General features: G+C 39.6%; 1 protein-coding gene across 2 annotated transcripts in view; it reads left to right on the top strand.

Annotated features, from left to right (window-relative positions):
- The window catches only part of acaca (acetyl-CoA carboxylase alpha), a 41,271-nt gene that overhangs the window by 488 nt on the left and 21,360 nt on the right, over positions 1-19,423 (top strand). The window contains exons 3-28 of one of the 2 annotated variants that reach the window (XM_083910050.1): positions 2,049-2,240; positions 2,574-2,672; positions 3,250-3,356; positions 3,460-3,570; positions 4,225-4,434; positions 4,534-4,704; positions 5,675-5,836; positions 6,024-6,187; positions 6,307-6,457; positions 7,034-7,137; positions 7,219-7,446; positions 7,954-8,104; positions 8,217-8,351; positions 9,903-10,049; positions 10,152-10,340; positions 10,985-11,085; positions 11,652-11,740; positions 11,895-12,019; positions 12,997-13,110; positions 13,363-13,476; positions 13,564-13,653; positions 13,972-14,090; positions 15,686-15,709; positions 17,120-17,269; positions 17,731-17,874; positions 17,970-18,072. In XM_083910050.1, the coding sequence (XP_083766176.1) occupies positions 2,049-2,240; positions 2,574-2,672; positions 3,250-3,356; positions 3,460-3,570; positions 4,225-4,434; positions 4,534-4,704; positions 5,675-5,836; positions 6,024-6,187; positions 6,307-6,457; positions 7,034-7,137; positions 7,219-7,446; positions 7,954-8,104; positions 8,217-8,351; positions 9,903-10,049; positions 10,152-10,340; positions 10,985-11,085; positions 11,652-11,740; positions 11,895-12,019; positions 12,997-13,110; positions 13,363-13,476; positions 13,564-13,653; positions 13,972-14,090; positions 15,686-15,709; positions 17,120-17,269; positions 17,731-17,874; positions 17,970-18,072 (3,494 nt within the window). The remainder of the gene's footprint in view (positions 1-2,048; positions 2,241-2,573; positions 2,673-3,249; positions 3,357-3,459; positions 3,571-4,224; positions 4,435-4,533; positions 4,705-5,674; positions 5,837-6,023; positions 6,188-6,306; positions 6,458-7,033; positions 7,138-7,218; positions 7,447-7,953; positions 8,105-8,216; positions 8,352-9,902; positions 10,050-10,151; positions 10,341-10,984; positions 11,086-11,651; positions 11,741-11,894; positions 12,020-12,996; positions 13,111-13,362; positions 13,477-13,563; positions 13,654-13,971; positions 14,091-15,685; positions 15,710-17,119; positions 17,270-17,730; positions 17,875-17,969; positions 18,073-19,423) is intronic. The other variant, XM_083910051.1, reaches the window with a different exon arrangement.

The following is a 19,423-nucleotide window of genomic DNA, read 5'->3' on the forward strand; positions in this document are numbered from 1 at the left end:
CATGTAATATACCTGTGTGACAACTGTGTTGCAAATGTGACCTCAGCAAGCCAGTATGATGTCACTAATTCTTAGATAGTAATTGCAAACATGCACGCTTTGCATTCTTTTAATTGTCAAGAATATAGATCAATAATCAGACACAAGCTGTGAATTGAGAGGTTGGCCAGTAAATGTGTCAATACTTGACATTGTATCCGCTCTGATTCTTCTTCATCATCATCCTTTTCTTTTTCTTTCGCTTTTTAAGTGCTCTTTTGAGGTCCTTGTCATGCATGCAAACTCACCAAACATGAGAACATGCAAAGATTGTGATCAGGCCGAGGGCTATTCTGTGAATTTTGCAGTAATTATAGTATGTAGCAAGCTTCTGCCTAAACACACCCCACCCTCACCTTCCTTTCTATGTGGGTTACCGTGGCAACCATGGCGTTGGCCAAGTGTATGTTTGCAGGAATAGCATGCCATAGAAAAACCTAGGGCTGGCCGATATATCGATATTTAAGATATATCGATATATTTTTTAAATGCGATATGGAATTAGACCATATCGCGTATATCGATATAGTTCAAATTAGCGATGTGATCCTTGCTCCAGACAAGCCGCTGACCGGAGCTCTCTGCACTGCTCCTCTTGCCCCGCCCCTCTTTCATGCACAGAGAGGGGAGGGGCAGGTACAGACACTCATTCACATGGAGAAGCAGCAACGTCTGCGGAGCGTGCGGAGGAGAGTGTCTGGGTTAGTAAAAGAAAAAGCAGTGGGTCAATCATTTCTAGATGGTTTGGATACAAATCATCGGACGAGCAACAAAACCACGCTATATGTAGGGAGTGCCATAAGCACGTTGCAGCCAGTGATGGAAGCAATACGAATCTTTTTCACCACTTAAAAACGTGGCACACAGTGCAATATGCAGTGTGTGAAACTGCGCGCTGCAGAAGCCACAGGCGCAAGCCGTCCACAACCCGACAAAACTCCAGACAAGTGGTGTGCAATAACAAAAGCGGTGTCCTGTCACATTGCCAAAGACATGTTAATGAAAAGCTAATGAAGACGATGGACCCGAGATATGAGCTTCCCAGTCGCAACTATTGTGCACGATAAGCACTGCTGCAAATGTGACGTCAGACAGTCTTGCAAACCGGCTCGCTAACGTCACCCATTTAGCGTCGACCAGCGATATGTGGTCAAGCAGCACATGTGACAGCACTACTGTTTATCAAAGTAAAATAAAAGAGGGGGAGATGTTTATTGAGTTGCTGCTCTGTTTCTTGTGCAACTGGTTGAGACTGTTCAGATAAGTTAACAAAAAGGAAAAGGTAATCTGAAGCTGATGTTTAAAAATGTTTTTCCTAAAATGAGCACTTTTTTTTGTTGTCTCTTTATATATAAATGCTGTCCTTTACTGCTGTTTGTCATATTTTGTTCTTTTATAAGAGAAGAAAATCTGTAATTTGATTTTCAAAAGCCATTTATAGTTGTCAAACTAAAACATTTTGATATTGTACATTTCTCATATACACATATTTATTTTAAGAAAAAGATAGGCCTATTTTATAGGCTATTTTTATTATTATTTTTTGTTTAAATGTGCACCATATGGAGCTTTAATTTTATAAAAGGCACTCCTGTTGTTATACAGTGTTTATGTTTTCATGTTATTATTATATGAGTAGTTTTCAATAAAACTACTCATATTTGGCTTTGACTTTGACTGAACATTTCATTTCACAGCTCTCACTTAGCGGAAAAAATATCGAGATATATATCGTATATCGTTATTCAACCAAAATATATCAAGATATGACTTTTGGTCCATATCACCCAGCCCTAGAAAAACCTGTATTTGTCAACCTCAATAAGTGATCATTTAAATATTAAGACCTCTGACAGTGAAATAGGTAGGTCATTCATACATAATGTATCCTAAATTGCAGCTTTTGCAATTTGCTTAAGAGTTGCAAGGGTAAAACGCAATCTCTCTCATGGGTTGGTTTGGACAGTATTAATAATAGTTTTCTGTTTTTCATCTTTTCCCCCCCACAGAGTATATCAAAATGGCAGATCATTATGTACCTGTGCCTGGAGGGACCAACAACAACAACTATGCCAACGTGGAGCTCATTCTGGACATCGCCAAACGAATACCTGTGCAGGCAGTATGGGCTGGCTGGGGTCATGCTTCAGAGAACCCGAAACTCCCAGAGCTGCTGCAGAAGAATGGCATCGCTTTCATGGGTTAGACAACTTTCCTACCTTTCTTATGACCTTTGTGTGCGTTTTGTGAGAGTTTGTGTGTATACAGCAGCAGAGCAGGGGCAGGTGGGAAACAAATCACTTCCTGTGTGCATCGCAGGAATGTTGCCAGTTGACATGAGATCTAAACACTGCTGAGAACCACATGGAGAGTCATGTGGAGCTGATACTCTTAATCAGCATTGTTTTAACTAATTTAACAATGGCTTTAATGTAACAGACATTTGTCTATATTTACAAATTATGATTAAAATATTATAATATTTATTCATTATTTAATAAATATATATTTTTTACTGTCTTCTCTTTCCTCAGGGCCCCCGAGTCAGGCGATGTGGGCTTTAGGAGACAAGATTGCCTCCTCCATTGTCGCTCAGACAGCTGGAATTCCAACTCTACCCTGGAGCGGAACAGGTAGGTTAAAGTTTGAAGGTTTATTTTTTTTATTTTTTTTCAATCATTGCATGGTTTTAAAAATATTGTATAGTGTGTGTCGCCCCAAGAGAAATTAAAGTGAATGTAAAGTGATTGAAAAATAATCTCTTGAAGGGAAAATTTGTGACGAATCACCATGCCACTCACACATTCATGCAGCAGATCTGAATACACTATTAGTCAAATCAAACTCACATTCTTCCATTTCTGTTGAAAGACGCTTCACCATACATGCTTAACGCTTTCCTGAAGGAGTAACTATGGTAGTAACTGCAGGAATTAATTAACAAATTACTCCACCAGCAGAAAACACACCTGGGAGTCTCACACACACACACACACACACACAAGCAAATAACTTCACCTCTCTCAATGGAGCACTCATGCTCATGTATTAAAAAATACCAATGTATACTGTTGACATTTTGAAAAATACAGTGATATAAAAAAATAAAATAAAGTCATTCTCTTCTATGAGACACTGGGGGCGTGTCCATTGGAGGAGCCTCACACACACTCACACATATATGATGCATTTGTCTCATGTCATTGTCAGGCCTGACAGTAGAATGGACAGAAAACGACCAGAAAAGGAAGACCATCAATGTTCCTCAAGACGTGTATGAGTATGGCTGCATTCAAGATGTAGAGGACGGCCTGAAAGTAAGCATGTCATCTCACTGACGTATATTCATGTATGCATGCTGGGAAGCTGTTTTTTGTTTATTTATTTATTTGTTTATGTATTTGTTTGTTTATTTGTCAGGCTGCTGAGAAGGTGGGCTACCCTGTAATGGTGAAAGCCTCTGAGGGTGGTGGTGGAAAAGGAATCCGCAAAGTCAACACTGCTGATGATTTCCCTAACCTCTTCAGACAGGTAGGTGGAAATTCACACTAATTTAATGTCAAACGTCATGCAGGACTTGACATATTGTACAATGGGATTTAAATGTGTTGTAAAGGTCTGCCTACATTCTGGGGTGCTTTACAATACTACCTTTTGATTTGAGTTGATGATATGATGTTTTTATTTTTATATTTTAGTATTTTTGCCAACTGTACACAGTTCAAAGAAGTGATCTTAAAACCCCAGAAGAACATGTACAGTAACGTATTACACTTATTTGCCCCCAATACCACCACCCCCACTCCAACACAGACACACAATAAAAACCAACCCAATCAGCCACTGCAGTGCACTAAATATATATTCAGTCAACAAACAAGCAATTAAACAGTCCAAACAAAAATGCAAACCAAAAAATAGACAACTCAAAAATACCACTACAGTCCGAGGTTTTCCAGATTCCCACAAAGGGCATTGGCACAGTGGCAACAGTGCATTCACAATGGACGGGAAGATATTTTTTTTTTTCAGCATTTGTGGCTTGCCCAGCTTTGGGGTTAGGGTTAGTAATCATGAAATCATGGGATCATACTATCCTCTGCTTTACACTATGATAGCAATATGCAGAACAAATTTATTTTGTATTTCCTAACAAATGGATGTACTCTCACTTTGCTTCTCCAGGTCCAGGCAGAGGTTCCAGGGTCACCCATTTTTGTCATGCAGCTAGCCAAGCACGCCCGCCACTTGGAGGTCCAGATCTTGGGTGATCAGTATGGCAATGCCATTTCCCTGTTTGGTCGAGATTGTTCTGTGCAGCGACGTCACCAGAAGATCATAGAGGAGGCTCCTGCTACAATTGCCACTTCTGTTGTTTTTGAGGATATGGAAAGGGTATAAACCCTAATAAATATACACCAAAGCTCATAATGGAGTATTAAGACCAACACAATTTTAATCTTCATATGAACAGACCTGCTCTCTACCCCGCAGTGTGCAGTGAATCTGGCTAAGATGGTGGGATATGTCAGTGCAGGTACAGTGGAGTATCTCTACAGCCCGGAGGGCAGCTTCTACTTCCTGGAGCTCAATCCTCGTCTGCAGGTGGAACATCCCTGTACTGAGATGGTGGCTGATGTCAACTTGCCTGCAGCTCAGCTCCAGGTCAGACTTCACCTGTGCGCTTCTCCTACTAGAATAGTAGTTGCATTATATGCATGCATTCAAGTCAGCGACTACACTGAAGCAGAAACAAGTTAGATCGCTTCACCGCCTTCACTTCCCTGCACTCGATGGGCCCCATATCACTAGGCAACCAATGGCTAAAGGAGGAGGCAGCACTCAAAAACATTGTATTAGGATGCAGTGGTTGTAGAAGCTCAGGGTCACATGGTCTGTACTCCGTTTGGGGCTGTGTGTAAATAGGTCAGTGGCAGATGGGCAGTGTTGTTGGGATTACTGTGCAGTGGAGCTGATTGGGTGTTACTGTGGGAGTGCCACACACACGGAAACAAAAGGACTCTCTAAATTTTTTTTAATTATTGACTGCCGAGAGACCCCAAAACATGATGTTGACAGCAGTCAGTGAAAATTCGAGTGGTTCATTCAAAGTAAATATATTCATAAGCCACGTACAGAGGAGATTCCCAATTTTTAGCACTTTTAGCTAGAAATAGAAGTGTTTGATTCATGGAAAGTGTGGTTTGAAAATATTGACACAAATCTAATTCCATAAATAGTATAGTATACGCTGTAGGGCTGGTACCTAATTGTTAGATTAGGTTTGATTTTAAAGCAGTTAACAATACAAGATTTTTTGTGGGAAATACAGTCAAATAATATCATATAATATAAATAATCAGGTCTATTAACTTCAATTCTCTTTTATTGATACAAACAGAACAACAATAATTCTGAGGAAACCTGGAAAAGAAACATCAGTGAGCCTCTCACAGCAGAGTTTAATAGAGAATTTATTCATTTAGTCATGTAGTGGGTGTACTCACAAGATCGAAGAATTTTGTCCCACTCTTTATGTGCTCTTATGTGTTTAAAGCTCTGTTTGTTTATGGATTGTTAATCTGTTCATAAACTCCTGTTTACATTTACATTTAATCACACTGTCTTCTGTCAGATTGCTATGGGTATTCCTCTTCACCGGATCAAAGACATCAGGATGCTTTATGGTGTCCAGCCCTGGGGAGACAGTCTCATTGACTTTGAGGGTCTGTCTACTGCCCCCTCCCCACGGGGCCATGTCATTGCAGCACGAATCACCAGTGAAAATCCTGATGAGGTATGTTTTGCTTCCTCGTTCCACATATTCAAAATTCAAAACTTGCCAAAGCCACATGTAATTAAATCCGATGATGTGTGCCTTTTTATGTTGTCACATTTATACTTAGGAATTCTGTTTTGCTCCTAAATAATCCATTGCTTTTTAAATAGAGGAGATGAGACTTGATGTTTGTGTTTGATTGCAGGGATTCAAGCCAAGCTCTGGAACCGTGCAGGAGCTGAATTTCCGCAGCAATAAGAACGTTTGGGGCTACTTTAGTGTTGCCGCAGCTGGAGGTCTGCACGAGTTTGCTGACTCCCAATTTGGACACTGCTTCTCCTGGGGAGAGAATCGTGAAGAAGCCATCTCGTGAGTACACAGAATGTTAGACAGGTCACTCTGGAACCTTTTATTTATTCCTTTATAGTCACTGTTTCTATGATTGTCTAATCAATGGTATTTATTTTTGTCTTAATTTAATTGTTTAGCAACATGGTGGTGGCTCTGAAGGAGTTGTCTATCAGAGGAGACTTCAGGACAACAGTGGAATACCTCATAAAGCTTCTGGAGACGGAAAGCTTTCAGCACAACAGCATTGACACAGGCTGGCTGGACAGACTCATCTCAGAGAAGATGCAGGTATGCAGACTTGTTCCAGCCATGCATACTCGGGGATAATGACAAAAAGATCATGTTTGACATACTCAATTTGTGAGCTAGCCCCAGTTTGGACCATGTATTGACATCTATCCTGAAAGTGGACAGCTCTAAGTATGACTGTTAAAATGGATCCTGACTTTGCTTACTCTTTACTTACTACTTTCATTTTACTCATACAGGGCCTTAACAAATCATTAATAACAGAATACACAAAAAAGAGCAGAGGAAATGAAACGGACCAAGAAATAACATGACGGGTACATAGAAGGAAAACAAAGAGTGGGAGGAGTAAATCAATACACTACAAGTGCAAATATTATGTGAAATCAGATTTTAAAATACTTTCAGTTCACTGCAAAACTGCAGCAGGTCAGATTTTTGATGTCCAATTTAAAGACACTTCAAGGATGTATTCCATATGTCCACTTGAGGGTCATGGTATCAGTGCTGAAACCACACTACAGTCAAGTTTTGAAGATAATGAGACTTTGGTTTATTCTTTGAAATTCTAGCTCAAACTCAAGTCCTTAATTATTTGTTGGTTGTTGTGTGCAGGCAGAGCGCCCTGACACCATGCTGGGAATTGTGAGTGGGGCTCTTCACGTGGCAGATGTGAATCTCAGGAATAGTGTGTCCAACTTCCTGCACTCTCTGGAAAGGTGATGATAATGATCTCAATCATAAAATCGTCAATATGAGGCAGTGATTTAAACTGTGTTACGAGACTCTTTGTGTTCCAGGGGCCAGGTGCTGCCAGCACACACACTACTCAACACCGTGGATGTGGAGCTGATCTACGAAGGCACCAAGTACGTTCTGACTGTGACACGCCAGTCTCCCAACTCCTATGTGGTCATCATGAACAACTCCTCAGCCGAGGTTGATGTCCATCGGCTCAGCGATGGAGGTCTTTTGCTGTCATATGATGGCAGCAGTTACACTACATACATGAAGGAGGAGGTGGACAGGTAAGAGAAGACTGATGATTGCTCTTTCTATTAGTTTAGCATATAATGAAAATGAATTTATAACTAAATCTTTCATTTTGCATGTTTGTGAATAGGGATGAGTCAGTGGTATCAGTGTCTCTCAGGTACCTGTTCAAATGACTGCATCCAATTCTGGAAAAAAAAACCTAGAAACCCTAGATATCCCATAAAGCTTCACTAACTACAGACTGTTAAAATGTAAACAAAAGGCAGCTAGACCATTTTAAATAAGTCATGTATTTCATCTTTATGGTAGCAAAATACTCCTTACACACTTGGAGAATAATGTTTTTGAAATGGCTGAATATGGCTAGTTGGTAGATTCCTCAGCACAAGTTAACAGAAAGATGTAAGATGTAAAGATATAAGACAACTATATCTGACAGATATTGATATCATATTGGTAGATAATCGAGGTTGTGATATCTGTATGTAAAGGTGATATATGCAAGCGAGGAATGGTCAAAGTCTTCTTTCTGCCTAAAGGTATCGCATCACGATTGGAAACAAGACTTGTGTTTTCGAAAAGGAGAACGATCCGTCACTGCTGCGGTCTCCATCAGCAGGAAAAATCATTCAGTACACAGTGGAGGATGGCGGGCATGTGTTTTCTGGCCAGTGCTATGCTGAGATAGAGGTACAGTGCTGTATGTTGTCGACCAGGAAGATGTAAGATTAGATAATGCTCCGTTTTATTTTGTTGAGTGCCTTTTTTTCCAATGGAAACTCTGATGTCCACTGACTTCCAGGTGATGAAGATGGTCATGACTCTCACAGCTGCAGAGTCTGGTTGCATCCACTATGTGAAGAGAGCTGGTGCAGCACTGGAGCCCGGCTGTGTCATTGCCAAGCTGCAGCTGGATGACCCAAGCAGAGTGCAGCAGGTATTTCATAGACATTTGTTATGTAGTAACTTAATAGGATTCTGAGTGCTTTCCATATACCTGCTACAAAGTCAGACATGATATGGATGGCCACTATTTGGCAAATATTTGCTGTACCATTGCTGATTAATCAGCATTACATGGCTGCAAACAAGGATGCAAGGAATAATGGATTCTAGCAACTTAACGAAAGGCTCAACTAAAATATACACCTGCTTAAATCTACAGTATAACCTGTTCTGACTGGAAAATGAAGTTCTCTCTCCACATCAATGTCCAAAAAGAAAATAAGTGATTGTACACCATGGCACACAAGAGTTCTTAATCCACTGCTGCCTCCTGCAGTCATTTCAAATAGGTTATTTTGTCAATTCAGTGATTGAAATCCTTTGTTTCTTTGTAACTGAGTGACACAAGTTATCAAACTAGACAGCAGGAGACCAGTAGCTCCCGCTTGCTGATTTTCTCAATGTACTTTGGAGGCGGGTAAGGCTGTTGAACAGACAAATATAGTATTATAATATTAACCCATTGACGCAGGGAAAGCATTGCCGCATTTCTACCATTAGAGCCGGGAGAGCGGCTGCGCGTTCTATTCTACCATAGAAACCGGTAAAGCGGATACGTCAATTTTCGGGGGTATAAGGGTTCCTCGCGACATTGTTTTGAAATTACTTCCCGCAAACATGGAGGACTTTGACAGCGGAGAGATTTCTGAAGGCAGTGGTTTTGAGGAGTTTCGTCTTCGATGAAGTCATCGATGAAAACTTCAAACGCGCTGAACAAATTGACCGGGATTTATGGTTAAGACATAATTATGTTTGAAGACGACGAGGTTGGCGATAATGACGATAAGTACCACCGTAATCACCGCCATGTGAAGACTGTTACAGTCATTACATGCTGTTCTTCTTCTTCACACTCCATCAGGACTAAATCAAGGCACTGACACAAGTTGATATTACTTTATTTTCTTACAGTTTTTTAATTGAAAATAGTTATTTACTATAATTTTGCATTTTAGTATCTAAATAAACTAAATGTCACAGGAGAGCCACATGTGTAAGCTCTCAAATATTTTTTAAATTGTGTTCCTATCTGCTGCAGAGGCTGAGAAATCAGTCATTTAGTAGCCATTGAAGCTCAGGTTTTAAAGGCATTTTTTCCAGGCGCTTCAGGTCTTAATGGGTTAAAGCGTAGATTTGATCAGATGAGCCATTTTATTAAGGGGCTTAAATCCGTTTTTCCTTGTGTCCATGCTGAAGGCCATGTTTTCAGTGAAGACAATGCTACATACTGATTCCCAGGGACATGCATGGCAGGGTTGGCACCGAGTATTTGTTTGTATCTCATATAACCACTCTTAAAAAATCGACTATCAATTCAGCCCTTTGAGGAATTGTTTTGCACATATCTTGATCAAGTTAATTGATCAAGTTAACTGCTTGATTCTTTGGATTTAGATCCATTTCAGACCCTAATTCTTCCTACTATAGCAGCGCATTCACAATGCCTATATAAGAAACAATGGCATATGTATTTGTCTTGTAGGCAGAGCTGCACACCGGGATCCTGCCTTCTCTCCAGACCGTAGCTCTGAGAGGAGAGAAGCTCCACAGAGTCTTCCACAATACACTCGATCACCTTGTTCACATCATGAACGGCTACTGTCTTCCAGAACCTTTCTTCAGTGCAAGGGTGAGCATTTTCTACACAGCTCAATGAACACAGCAAAAGCAACACTATTGTCTTGAAACTGTTATGTAAATATATGCCGTGTGAAAATTGTGACTTTCCTAGTTGAAGGAATGGGTGGAGAGGTTGATGAAAACGATGCGTGATCCCTCTTTACCACTGCTTGAGCTTCAAGACATCATGACCAGTGTGTCAGGTCGCATCCCTCCGGCTGTGGAGAAATCCATCAAGAAGGAGATGGCTCAGTATGCCAGTAACATCACCTCTGTGCTCTGCCAGTTTCCCAGTCAGCAGGTGAATCACATTTTTCTAACTATGCACACTAGCTTCTCTCTAACCAGTATTTCCCATGTAATATCTACAGTGTGACGGTCCACCATTGTCTAATTTGCCCCATCAAAGTTTCAAAAGATGATAATTTGGTGTTTTATACTGCCATAGGCTGAAATTATAATGTGAGAAACACAGTTGTACAGTACACAACACTGCCTTATTGTTTTGTTTATTTACACATATTGTATAACAAAAACAAACCGGAAATACGATTTCCATCAATTTCAATAATGGAGAATGGACTAAAAATCACCCAGGGGTCTTTAACTGTCATATTAAAGAAACTAGTTTCTCAATATATTCAATATATAAACAATATAAACTTATTAATAATGCTGGAGTTTAATAGCCATTACTTGGGAAACTATGATAGTGATGCATAGTTGATCAGAAGCACTCCGTATAATTATAGATTGATGGATAGTTATTCTCACTAATTTCACCCCCTGTTTGGACCTTGTGTTCCCTGCTGGTTCCTGAACACACAACTTGGATATAACAAGAACAAGCTGATCTAAGGGGTCAGCGATGCCACTGGGATAGATTATGAGTCGCCTCAGTTGTCGGGATTAAATGCTTATATGGTTTATTTGCTTTGTTTCCAGATTGCAAATATCCTTGACAGCCACGCTGCTACTCTGAACAAGAAGTCAGAGAGAGAAGTCTTCTTCATGAACACTCAGAGCATTGTCCAGCTGGTGCAGAAGTGAGTGTTTAACTCGGCATCCTAACATGATGTCTCACGTACAGACCACTCAGGTTTAACTGCAGAGAATGGTATTTTGTCAGTTTTCTGCTGGCTAGTTTTGTGGAATGTCACATGCTGGCAATGTTATTAGATTTGTGATTAAAGGACATTGTTTAAGTTATATTATTACCAGTGCGGCACTCGTTTTCCTGTGTTTATTATCCAAACAACGTCAAAGTTGGCAGTGCACACTCCGGGATCCTTAGTAGGGCTGCAACTAATATTTTCAATATCAATTAATCTGTTGATTATTTTCTTGATTAATGTGGAGCAAAGAACCAGAAAATATTCACATTTAAGAAACATGGGAAAACGTGTTTTAATTCTTTAAAAAAACACTCCAACTTATAATAATAAAATAGGATTTTCAGCCCTAGTCCTTAGTAAATCATCTGCCAAGTTTTAAGTATGTCAGCCAACCCGTTAGACAGTTAGGTCATTCCAATTTATTGAATCTGGGGTTTAACCTCATGTGTTGATGACTTTTTCACATTTTACTATTGTTTTTTTCTTCTCTCCCTCAGATATCGCAGTGGAATACGAGGTCACATGAAGGCGGTGGTCATGGACTTGCTCAGACAGTACCTGAAAGTAGAGATCCAGTTTCAGAATGGTGAGGAGCTCGGAGACACCCACTGTCATACCGAGTAGTTTCTTAGTACCTGTGTGCAATAGTGTTTATCATGAATCATTGCATCTCCACATTCTCTCCCTTTGGTGATACACTTTTATCAGTTTATCAAATTGTGTTTGCTTGTTGTTAACAGGGCATTATGACAAATGTGTGTTTGCACTACGGGAGGAAAACAAAGGCGACATGGCCAACGTGCTCAACTATATCTTTTCCCATGCTCAAGTCACCAAGAAGAACCTGCTGGTTACGATGCTTATTGTAAGTGTCCTTTTTTACTGTCAATTTTTGTTCCTCAGAAATGTCCCCACCAATGTTCCCACATTTTTATTACTAAAAAGGGTCTGACAGGGTCTAATAACATAACATTTGTAGATTAAATAAAGCAAAAAAAAAATGAATTGGAATTGCCTTACAATGGCTAAATCAATATTGAATATTAAATATTAAATATTAAATATTAAATATTTAATATTAAATATCAATATTCAAGTTTCAAATTATATGCACGTCATTTGGAGTACTCACAACTAAATACATTTCAAAGATTGGTGAATATTCTGTGGAAAATAATTTCTGAATGATTTCCCATTGAAATTAGCAGTATAGAAATGCCATCAGTTTTTCCTGATTTCCTCTGCTGTATTTCAGTGGAACAGCACTTACAGCCTGTAGTCACGTGTATGTTAGCCAATAATAATATAATAATTGGGGGGTCCCCATCTCCCATTTGTTGCGTAATACTGTTTCACCACCCTGTAGTATTGGCTATCTTCCCTGTCAGATGGGGGCTTGTGTGGGCCTTTTCCACAGCGCCATTTGGAAAGCAATTATTAAAACATTAAAAATACACAATTAGAAATGAATAATTTACATTTTGTCTGGTTTAAAAGGATAAGAAATAATGTAAACTGTATTATGTATGTAAAACTGAATTTTTTTTTTTTTTTTTCTTTAGGAAAAAAACATGCTTTCCAATTACACTGTAACATGTTTAGACCCCCCTCAAATTTTGCATTTGAGGCTTTCAGGGGGTCTTGAGTGTTAATCAGGGGGATCTAACCCCCCTAGACCCCCCTGTATTTCGCACAGTGAACCCCTTAGCTTAGCTTATTAATTTTAAGGGTGAGGTAACTTTATGTGTGAACTGTGTCTTTACAGTGAATTAAAGGCATTGAGTTTGATGAATATGTGGTTTAGAATATCAAACTAATAATTATTAAATTTCTTGTGTTTAGGACCAGCTGTGTGGTCGTGATCCCACTCTGACAGATGAACTGATGGCCATCTTGACTGAACTCACCCAGCTCAGCAAGACGACCAACGCCAAGGTGGCGCTGCGTGCTCGGCAGGTCAGATGTTTACTTATACTTCTGGGTGGCATTAACAAACTTATTTTTAAAGGCCCAATAATGGGCATTTGGAGACAACAAAAGGATTTCTTCTCTATGTTCCATAACTAACATTCCACCACCAGATGTCACTGTGGACTCTATTTAGCGACTGATTTATTTACTCTCAGGGAAAACAAATATGAGAGAAATGAGATTTCAAGTTATGTAATGTTACTAAACATGAAACATACTTTTACACTCTTTACACAGGTATTGATAGCTTCCCACCTTCCCTCTTATGAGCTTCGACACAACCAGGTGGAGTCCATCTTCCTGTCTGCCATTGATATGTATGGACACCAATTCTGCATTGAGAACCTGCAGGTAGGTGACAAAGAACATTAAATATTGTGTTTTGCTTGATCTAATGTTCATTAATAAATTTCAAATCATCCCCCCTTTTTTTTATAGAAACTGATCCTTTCAGAGACGTCCATCTTCGACGTCCTGCCCAACTTTTTCTACCACAGTAATCAGGTAGTCAGGATGGCTGCGCTAGAGGTGAGACCTAAATTGATCTGATCATTGACTTTACCTAATCTTAAAGACAACTGCAAACAATTAAAGGGATAATTCCATTTTTAAAATTGTGGTTGTATTAGGTACTTATACATAGTCAGTATAGTCATATGTTGTCAGTGTGAACAGGCATCTATTAAACTAGTTCCTGACGCAAGGGGTGAGCCAAGGTGCTGACGATGTCAGTTGGTGCTGACACTGTGTCGATACCTCTTACAACCGTACTTTCAAAAAACCTTAGTTATCCCCTTTAACATATCTAATGAATATTGCATGTGGTTTCCTCTCATGTAATTGTAGGTTTATGTGCGTAGAGCGTACATTGCCTACGAGCTCAACAGCGTTCAGCATCGGCAGCTCAGGGACAACACGTGCATCGTAGAGTTCCAGTTCATGCTGCCGAGCTCTCATCCCAACAGGTATCACACTCGCATGAAAATGTCTGACAATGCTCATGTGCTGTGCATCGCCTCTCCTGCCCTCCCCTCCCCAAAATAGCATTGTGGACACCTGTCGGTAATTACATCAGCAGTGGATGTAGAATTATGCTTTGGTGGCAGTGATGCTAGCAGCACCATAATGTAATCACAGCTAGCATCAGCTTAAACAGCACTCTTTATTCTTTTATCTGCTTAATACACTTGTATTAGTCCGTTGCGTATGTGTTTGTAGATTAAGTAATGTGCCTGTTTGCATGTGCCATAGTCGCACAAAAGGTGTCCACTACTCCACCAGAAACTCCTTGGTCATGACCTCAATGTTGTCTGCGGCTCCTCCCCCTTCCTCCCGCTCACCTCTGTCATTGTTCACCGTTGTTCTCAGTTTCAGTGCTCCTGATGTGCAAAAGAAGGTATTTTACAGAATGGAAAATACTTTCCTCGGTATGTCAAAAGTGCAAGTGCTATAAGCAACAAAGTTCCCAGCCTGGTCAGTCTCATGTCAGTTGTTCCTTATTGTGAATCTTGGACAAACTCATCTGATGGTATATTGAACCTGAGAATCGGAGAGAGACACCAGAGATGAACTAGGAATTTTTGAAAAAAAAAACAAACAAAAACAAAAATAAAAAACTGCACTGTGGCATTTCTGCAGCACTCAAATTCCACATCCTACTTGTGTGAATGTGTTTGGTATGAACGTCTGTATGATTTGCTTGTTGCTCGTTTGCTTTTATTTTTTGTTTTGCTGTTGTGTTTTGTCTTGTGGTAGAAGTCCTGTTAATGCCATTATAGCCGCATGTCATTGCATGCTTGTGCTTTAATGTGTCTGAATTAACCTTCATGTTTAGAGTGTGAAGATTTTACCTGGTGACAAAGAGGCATTGGGTTCGCATGATGCATGTTGTAAAGGGAACAGTCAAAGTGTGTTCATTTGTCTAATTTTTCATATTTATTGCTAGGGGTTGGGGCTGCAGCTAACGGTAATTTTCATAATCGATTCACCTGTCGATTATTGACTCTATTACTCGATTACTTGTCTGGCTTCTCAAACCAAAAATATTCAGTTTAAATAAATTATTTATTATATGGAGTGAAGAAACAGAAACTATTCACACTGAAGAAGCTGATTTTTTTTTTCATTATTGCATATGTAGATAGAAATTACTCGCAATAAGTTTATATTGATGAATTTCCATCATCGGGATAATTGCTATTGGGGCGAACTATTAATATTTCATGTGCCTTGAAAATGCTGTCTAGTTTTGCTAACATCTTTCCAGTCATTCTAAGATAAGAGTCTTGTTTTTCACTTTAAAATGTATAATATGTACCCTGTCTTCACTGCAAAAAAAACCACAACTAACTTTTACAATAATATTATGATTTACAATTATTTTTGGTCAAGATAACCTTGGCAGGACATTTTCATATCCTTCAATTCCTATTGAGTGAATCATTTAGAAACAGATATATACAGGACACATGTCAAAGTTCACCCACATACACACACTGCACCTTGACTGTCCTGATGCCTGCCACTAACCACTTTAGTAATCGATGTTGTTTGATTGCAGAGGGAACATCCCCACTCTAAACAGGTATTGTAAATATCCTTTTTATTGCATTGTATACTAGTGACTGTAGATGTGTTGTATGATCAAAACAGTAATTCATTTGAGAATGAATTCACTTGCACTTATTTGAGTCACTTTGGATAAAAGTGTCTGCTAAATGACATGTAATGTAATAGAAGGAAATTCCGCTGGAGTTTAAAGGGTGATTTTGTAATTTGTTTTGAAAACACCTTTTTAATGTTATTTGTTGAAATCCTTTTCACATCCAGTCCAAAAGCATTCATAGGGCTTTTACACATGTTTGGCTTCAGGACCAAATTTTGACCCAATTGCCACATTTACACCAAAAAATAAATTAGTTCAGAACCTTAAAAGTTGGTCACCAGCAGGAAACATAAAATTAGTTTTTGTTTTCCCCTGCAAATTGTCTTCAATCTTCAAGTGACATGTTGGTGCAAGTTATAGACAAGAGGGCGAAACAAATTGCAACATAACTGTGAAAATGGTGTAGGAAACAAAGGACATGCTGCAAAAACAGAACTTTAAATGGTTGCAATAGCAGACTTTACTGCAGCCCATTACCTTCTCCATTTCTGCCCTCTTGGAAGTAAGACTGCAGTGAAGACCGCTTAATTGATACTGACTGAATCACTTGTAGAAGCACATATTAGTGACTGGTACACCAGCAAATATTGTGTAGGACACCCTGTTGATGCAAATGCTGTGATGGGTGCAGATGGTGCAGTACGTCATAAAACCAGTTGGTAGCAGTAGAGGTCAGTTGAGATAATGCAGTATGTCAAACATGTCCATTGCCTTTGCTGTTAAAGGTTAATAAAGCAGCCGTTGTAGTAAATTAGGTGGTGGATTTTATGGTCATTTTTCAAAATGGCTGTGTATCTTAATGTGTATTGTATAGTGATATGTACCATATGACGAGGATGTAGAAAATACTCGGCCCTATTGGTTGTGCTCCAAAAGCAACAAAAACACTTGTTTTTATCAGCATTGGCTCTCAGATTGTGAAGAGGATAAAGACAAATTATAAATAAAGTGCTTTTGAAACAAACCATAGATTACAGCTTTAGGTCAACAAGGAGTTTGTTATGCAGCTGTTTGATGCTTTACATTTTATCCAAAATAGAAATAATTCATCACCTGTACTGTAGTCTGGTTGATAAGGTTACTGTCTCTCGCTGACGACTGCATGGCCTTTGGCGTTCAGCTGCTGTGTCAATCATTTGTGTCTCTGTGTGTGTGTGTTTGTGTCTTTGTGAAAGAGTGTTTCATGTTTACCTATTGTCTGTGTGTGTGTCAGTGTTGTAGAGACTTGAAATACCACATGAGCATATTAATATGGTGTAAGGTAATTGAAATACATGTTTGTAAGCTAGTGCAAATCTCCTGAACTGAAACGTGTGACTGTCCTGCCAGGAAATTGACCACTCCAATCCTGGGCACTATTAAGGAAATGGGAACTAAATTACAGGAAACGAAATCCCACGACCTTAAGGCACAAGATAGTAAATCGAAGGATGATGGCGCTGAGAGGAAAAATGTCTCAGATTCGGAAACTGTGGACAGGTTTGACACCCAAAAACCTCCTGAGCACTTTCAGTGGGTGTCTTTTTGGGAAGCCTTCCTACAATCAAAGGACTAACACCCAACAAAATGAAAATGTCAATCTTTTAAATGGATTTTCCTGGTGGATTTACGTTCCTTTGTTCCTGTGAAAGGAAAGTGTTCTTCCGTTTAATCTTACTAACCTGTGGCCTATCTCAGAAGAAGAATTGGTGGCATTATGTAACATTGCTTTCACTGTGTTCACTTAAAATTGGGTTATAACTTGTTTTATAATATATTTTGAACCTCTTTGGAGAACCCCCCCTCCCCCCTCTTACAGTTTTAATACATCCAATGTCTTAAAATTGCAAAAAGCTGAGGAATTAAAACTGTAGTGAGGATCTTTTCTTTGGGTATCTTTACCTAGCCAGTCAAGTGATGTGGCAGATTTCCTTATTAACTGCTCTTTCTTGACACTTTAGGATGTCATTCTCATCCAACCTGAACCACTACGGCATGGTGCACGTAGCCAGCGTCAGCGATGTTCTGCTTGACACATCTTTTACACCACCTTGTCAGCGCATGGGAGCCATGGTCGCTTTCCGGTCCTTCCAGGAGTTCACAAGGTCAGGCCTTGTTAGAAAATAGAGCTAGATATGGGTATATTTTGCTAATAGGTGATATCAGAAGTGTGATTAATGGTATGTATGTTCTCTTATAGGAACATCACAGATGTGTTGAGCTGCTTCACTGACTCTCCTCCCCAAAGTCCCACTTTCCCAGACGGTAGTAATCCTGTGCTGTATGTTGAAGAGGACAACAAGGTGATGAGAACAGACCTCTGACAGGCCCTGTCGCAAGCAAAGTCCTATAAAAGTATAGTTTATGTGATCAAAAGTGAGAGTTTTAAAGTGATTGTTTGGGTTTTTTCAAGTGTTTGGATGAGGTACTGATCCACAGTCTTGCTCCCTGTAGCAAGAATTGGCTTGAAACATGGAAGCTCATCTCATTAAAAACAAGACTTCCAACAGAGGCACAAGAAAAACATACAAAAAAACTAAGCACTCAAGTGGATCAATTCTTTGGTATGGTAGTTTCCAGTTGGAAAAACGTTTTCTAATAACTAATTCTTGAGATATTGTTGACTCAAGTGGGCTTTGAATCTTTTGTTTTAGTTTTTTGCCTTTTATTCACTCTGGCAGCCATGCGTTCAGTGAAGATATTTGTTTGTGTGTTGAGCTGGTTTAGTGCTGGCACACAGTGCAGTCAGGTGTGACTATGGGCTCTAACTTAAACCCAGTACAAAGTGGCATCATTGCAAGTTTGCAACTGACACAGTTGACAACCAGTGCTCTCGTCATGTAGGTGCAAGTGAGTCCGTCGGTTTGTCGGTCTTAAACTGAGGTGTGGTCAGGTTCCGTGTCTGTGCATTGCTATCTTCAGGCAGCAAAAAGACACCGTGCCATTGACCAACAAAAAAACAGACTTAAGACTTAAGTCAATGGCGCAGTATTTTCATGCTTATCTAAACGGTGCATTAGATGTACCCATATAGGCGAGTTCAGTGCCCCTCTTCCTCCCCTTTTGCATCAGTTAAATGCAGGTTGAATGTCGGTACAATTGCTTATCCTGCACAGTCTGTCAGAAGGGACAGAGGGTCAGTAGACGGTGGAGGCATAAGTTCCACAGGCCAAGGTCCGCATACCAATCCTTCACTGTTCTTGCTCTGTTGTGAGGTCTTGATCTGCTTTCTAAATACAACCCCTTTGCACGAGTTGGACACACCCTAGTGCACTTGTGCCATGCACTATAGATAGTTTAAATAGGCCCATGTGTCAATACCTCATACAGCCACATCTCAAAAAAAAAAAAAAAACTCAACTATCCCGTTAAGTACAGTACATACTGTAAGAAACCGATTACTCTGAAACCTTTCAGGGACAGTCCCTGAAAGGTTTCAGAGTAATCGGGACACATACATATGTGTCTTCAGTCACATTAAACAATGTCTATTTTCTAACATTATAAATTTGCCCACTACTTGAGAAAATCTGTAAGAGCCCATAACAAATTCAGTCATTGTTAGTCGGATTTCTACATCTTTAATTTTTATTTCTGCTTGACATGGTACAGGAAAATGTCAGATGTACTTACAGCATTTTGAACCTATCACAG

Source organism: Microchirus variegatus (genome assembly GCF_963457635.1).
Source record: "Microchirus variegatus genome assembly, chromosome: 2".
Classification (NCBI taxonomy): domain Eukaryota; kingdom Metazoa; phylum Chordata; class Actinopteri; order Pleuronectiformes; family Soleidae; genus Microchirus; species Microchirus variegatus.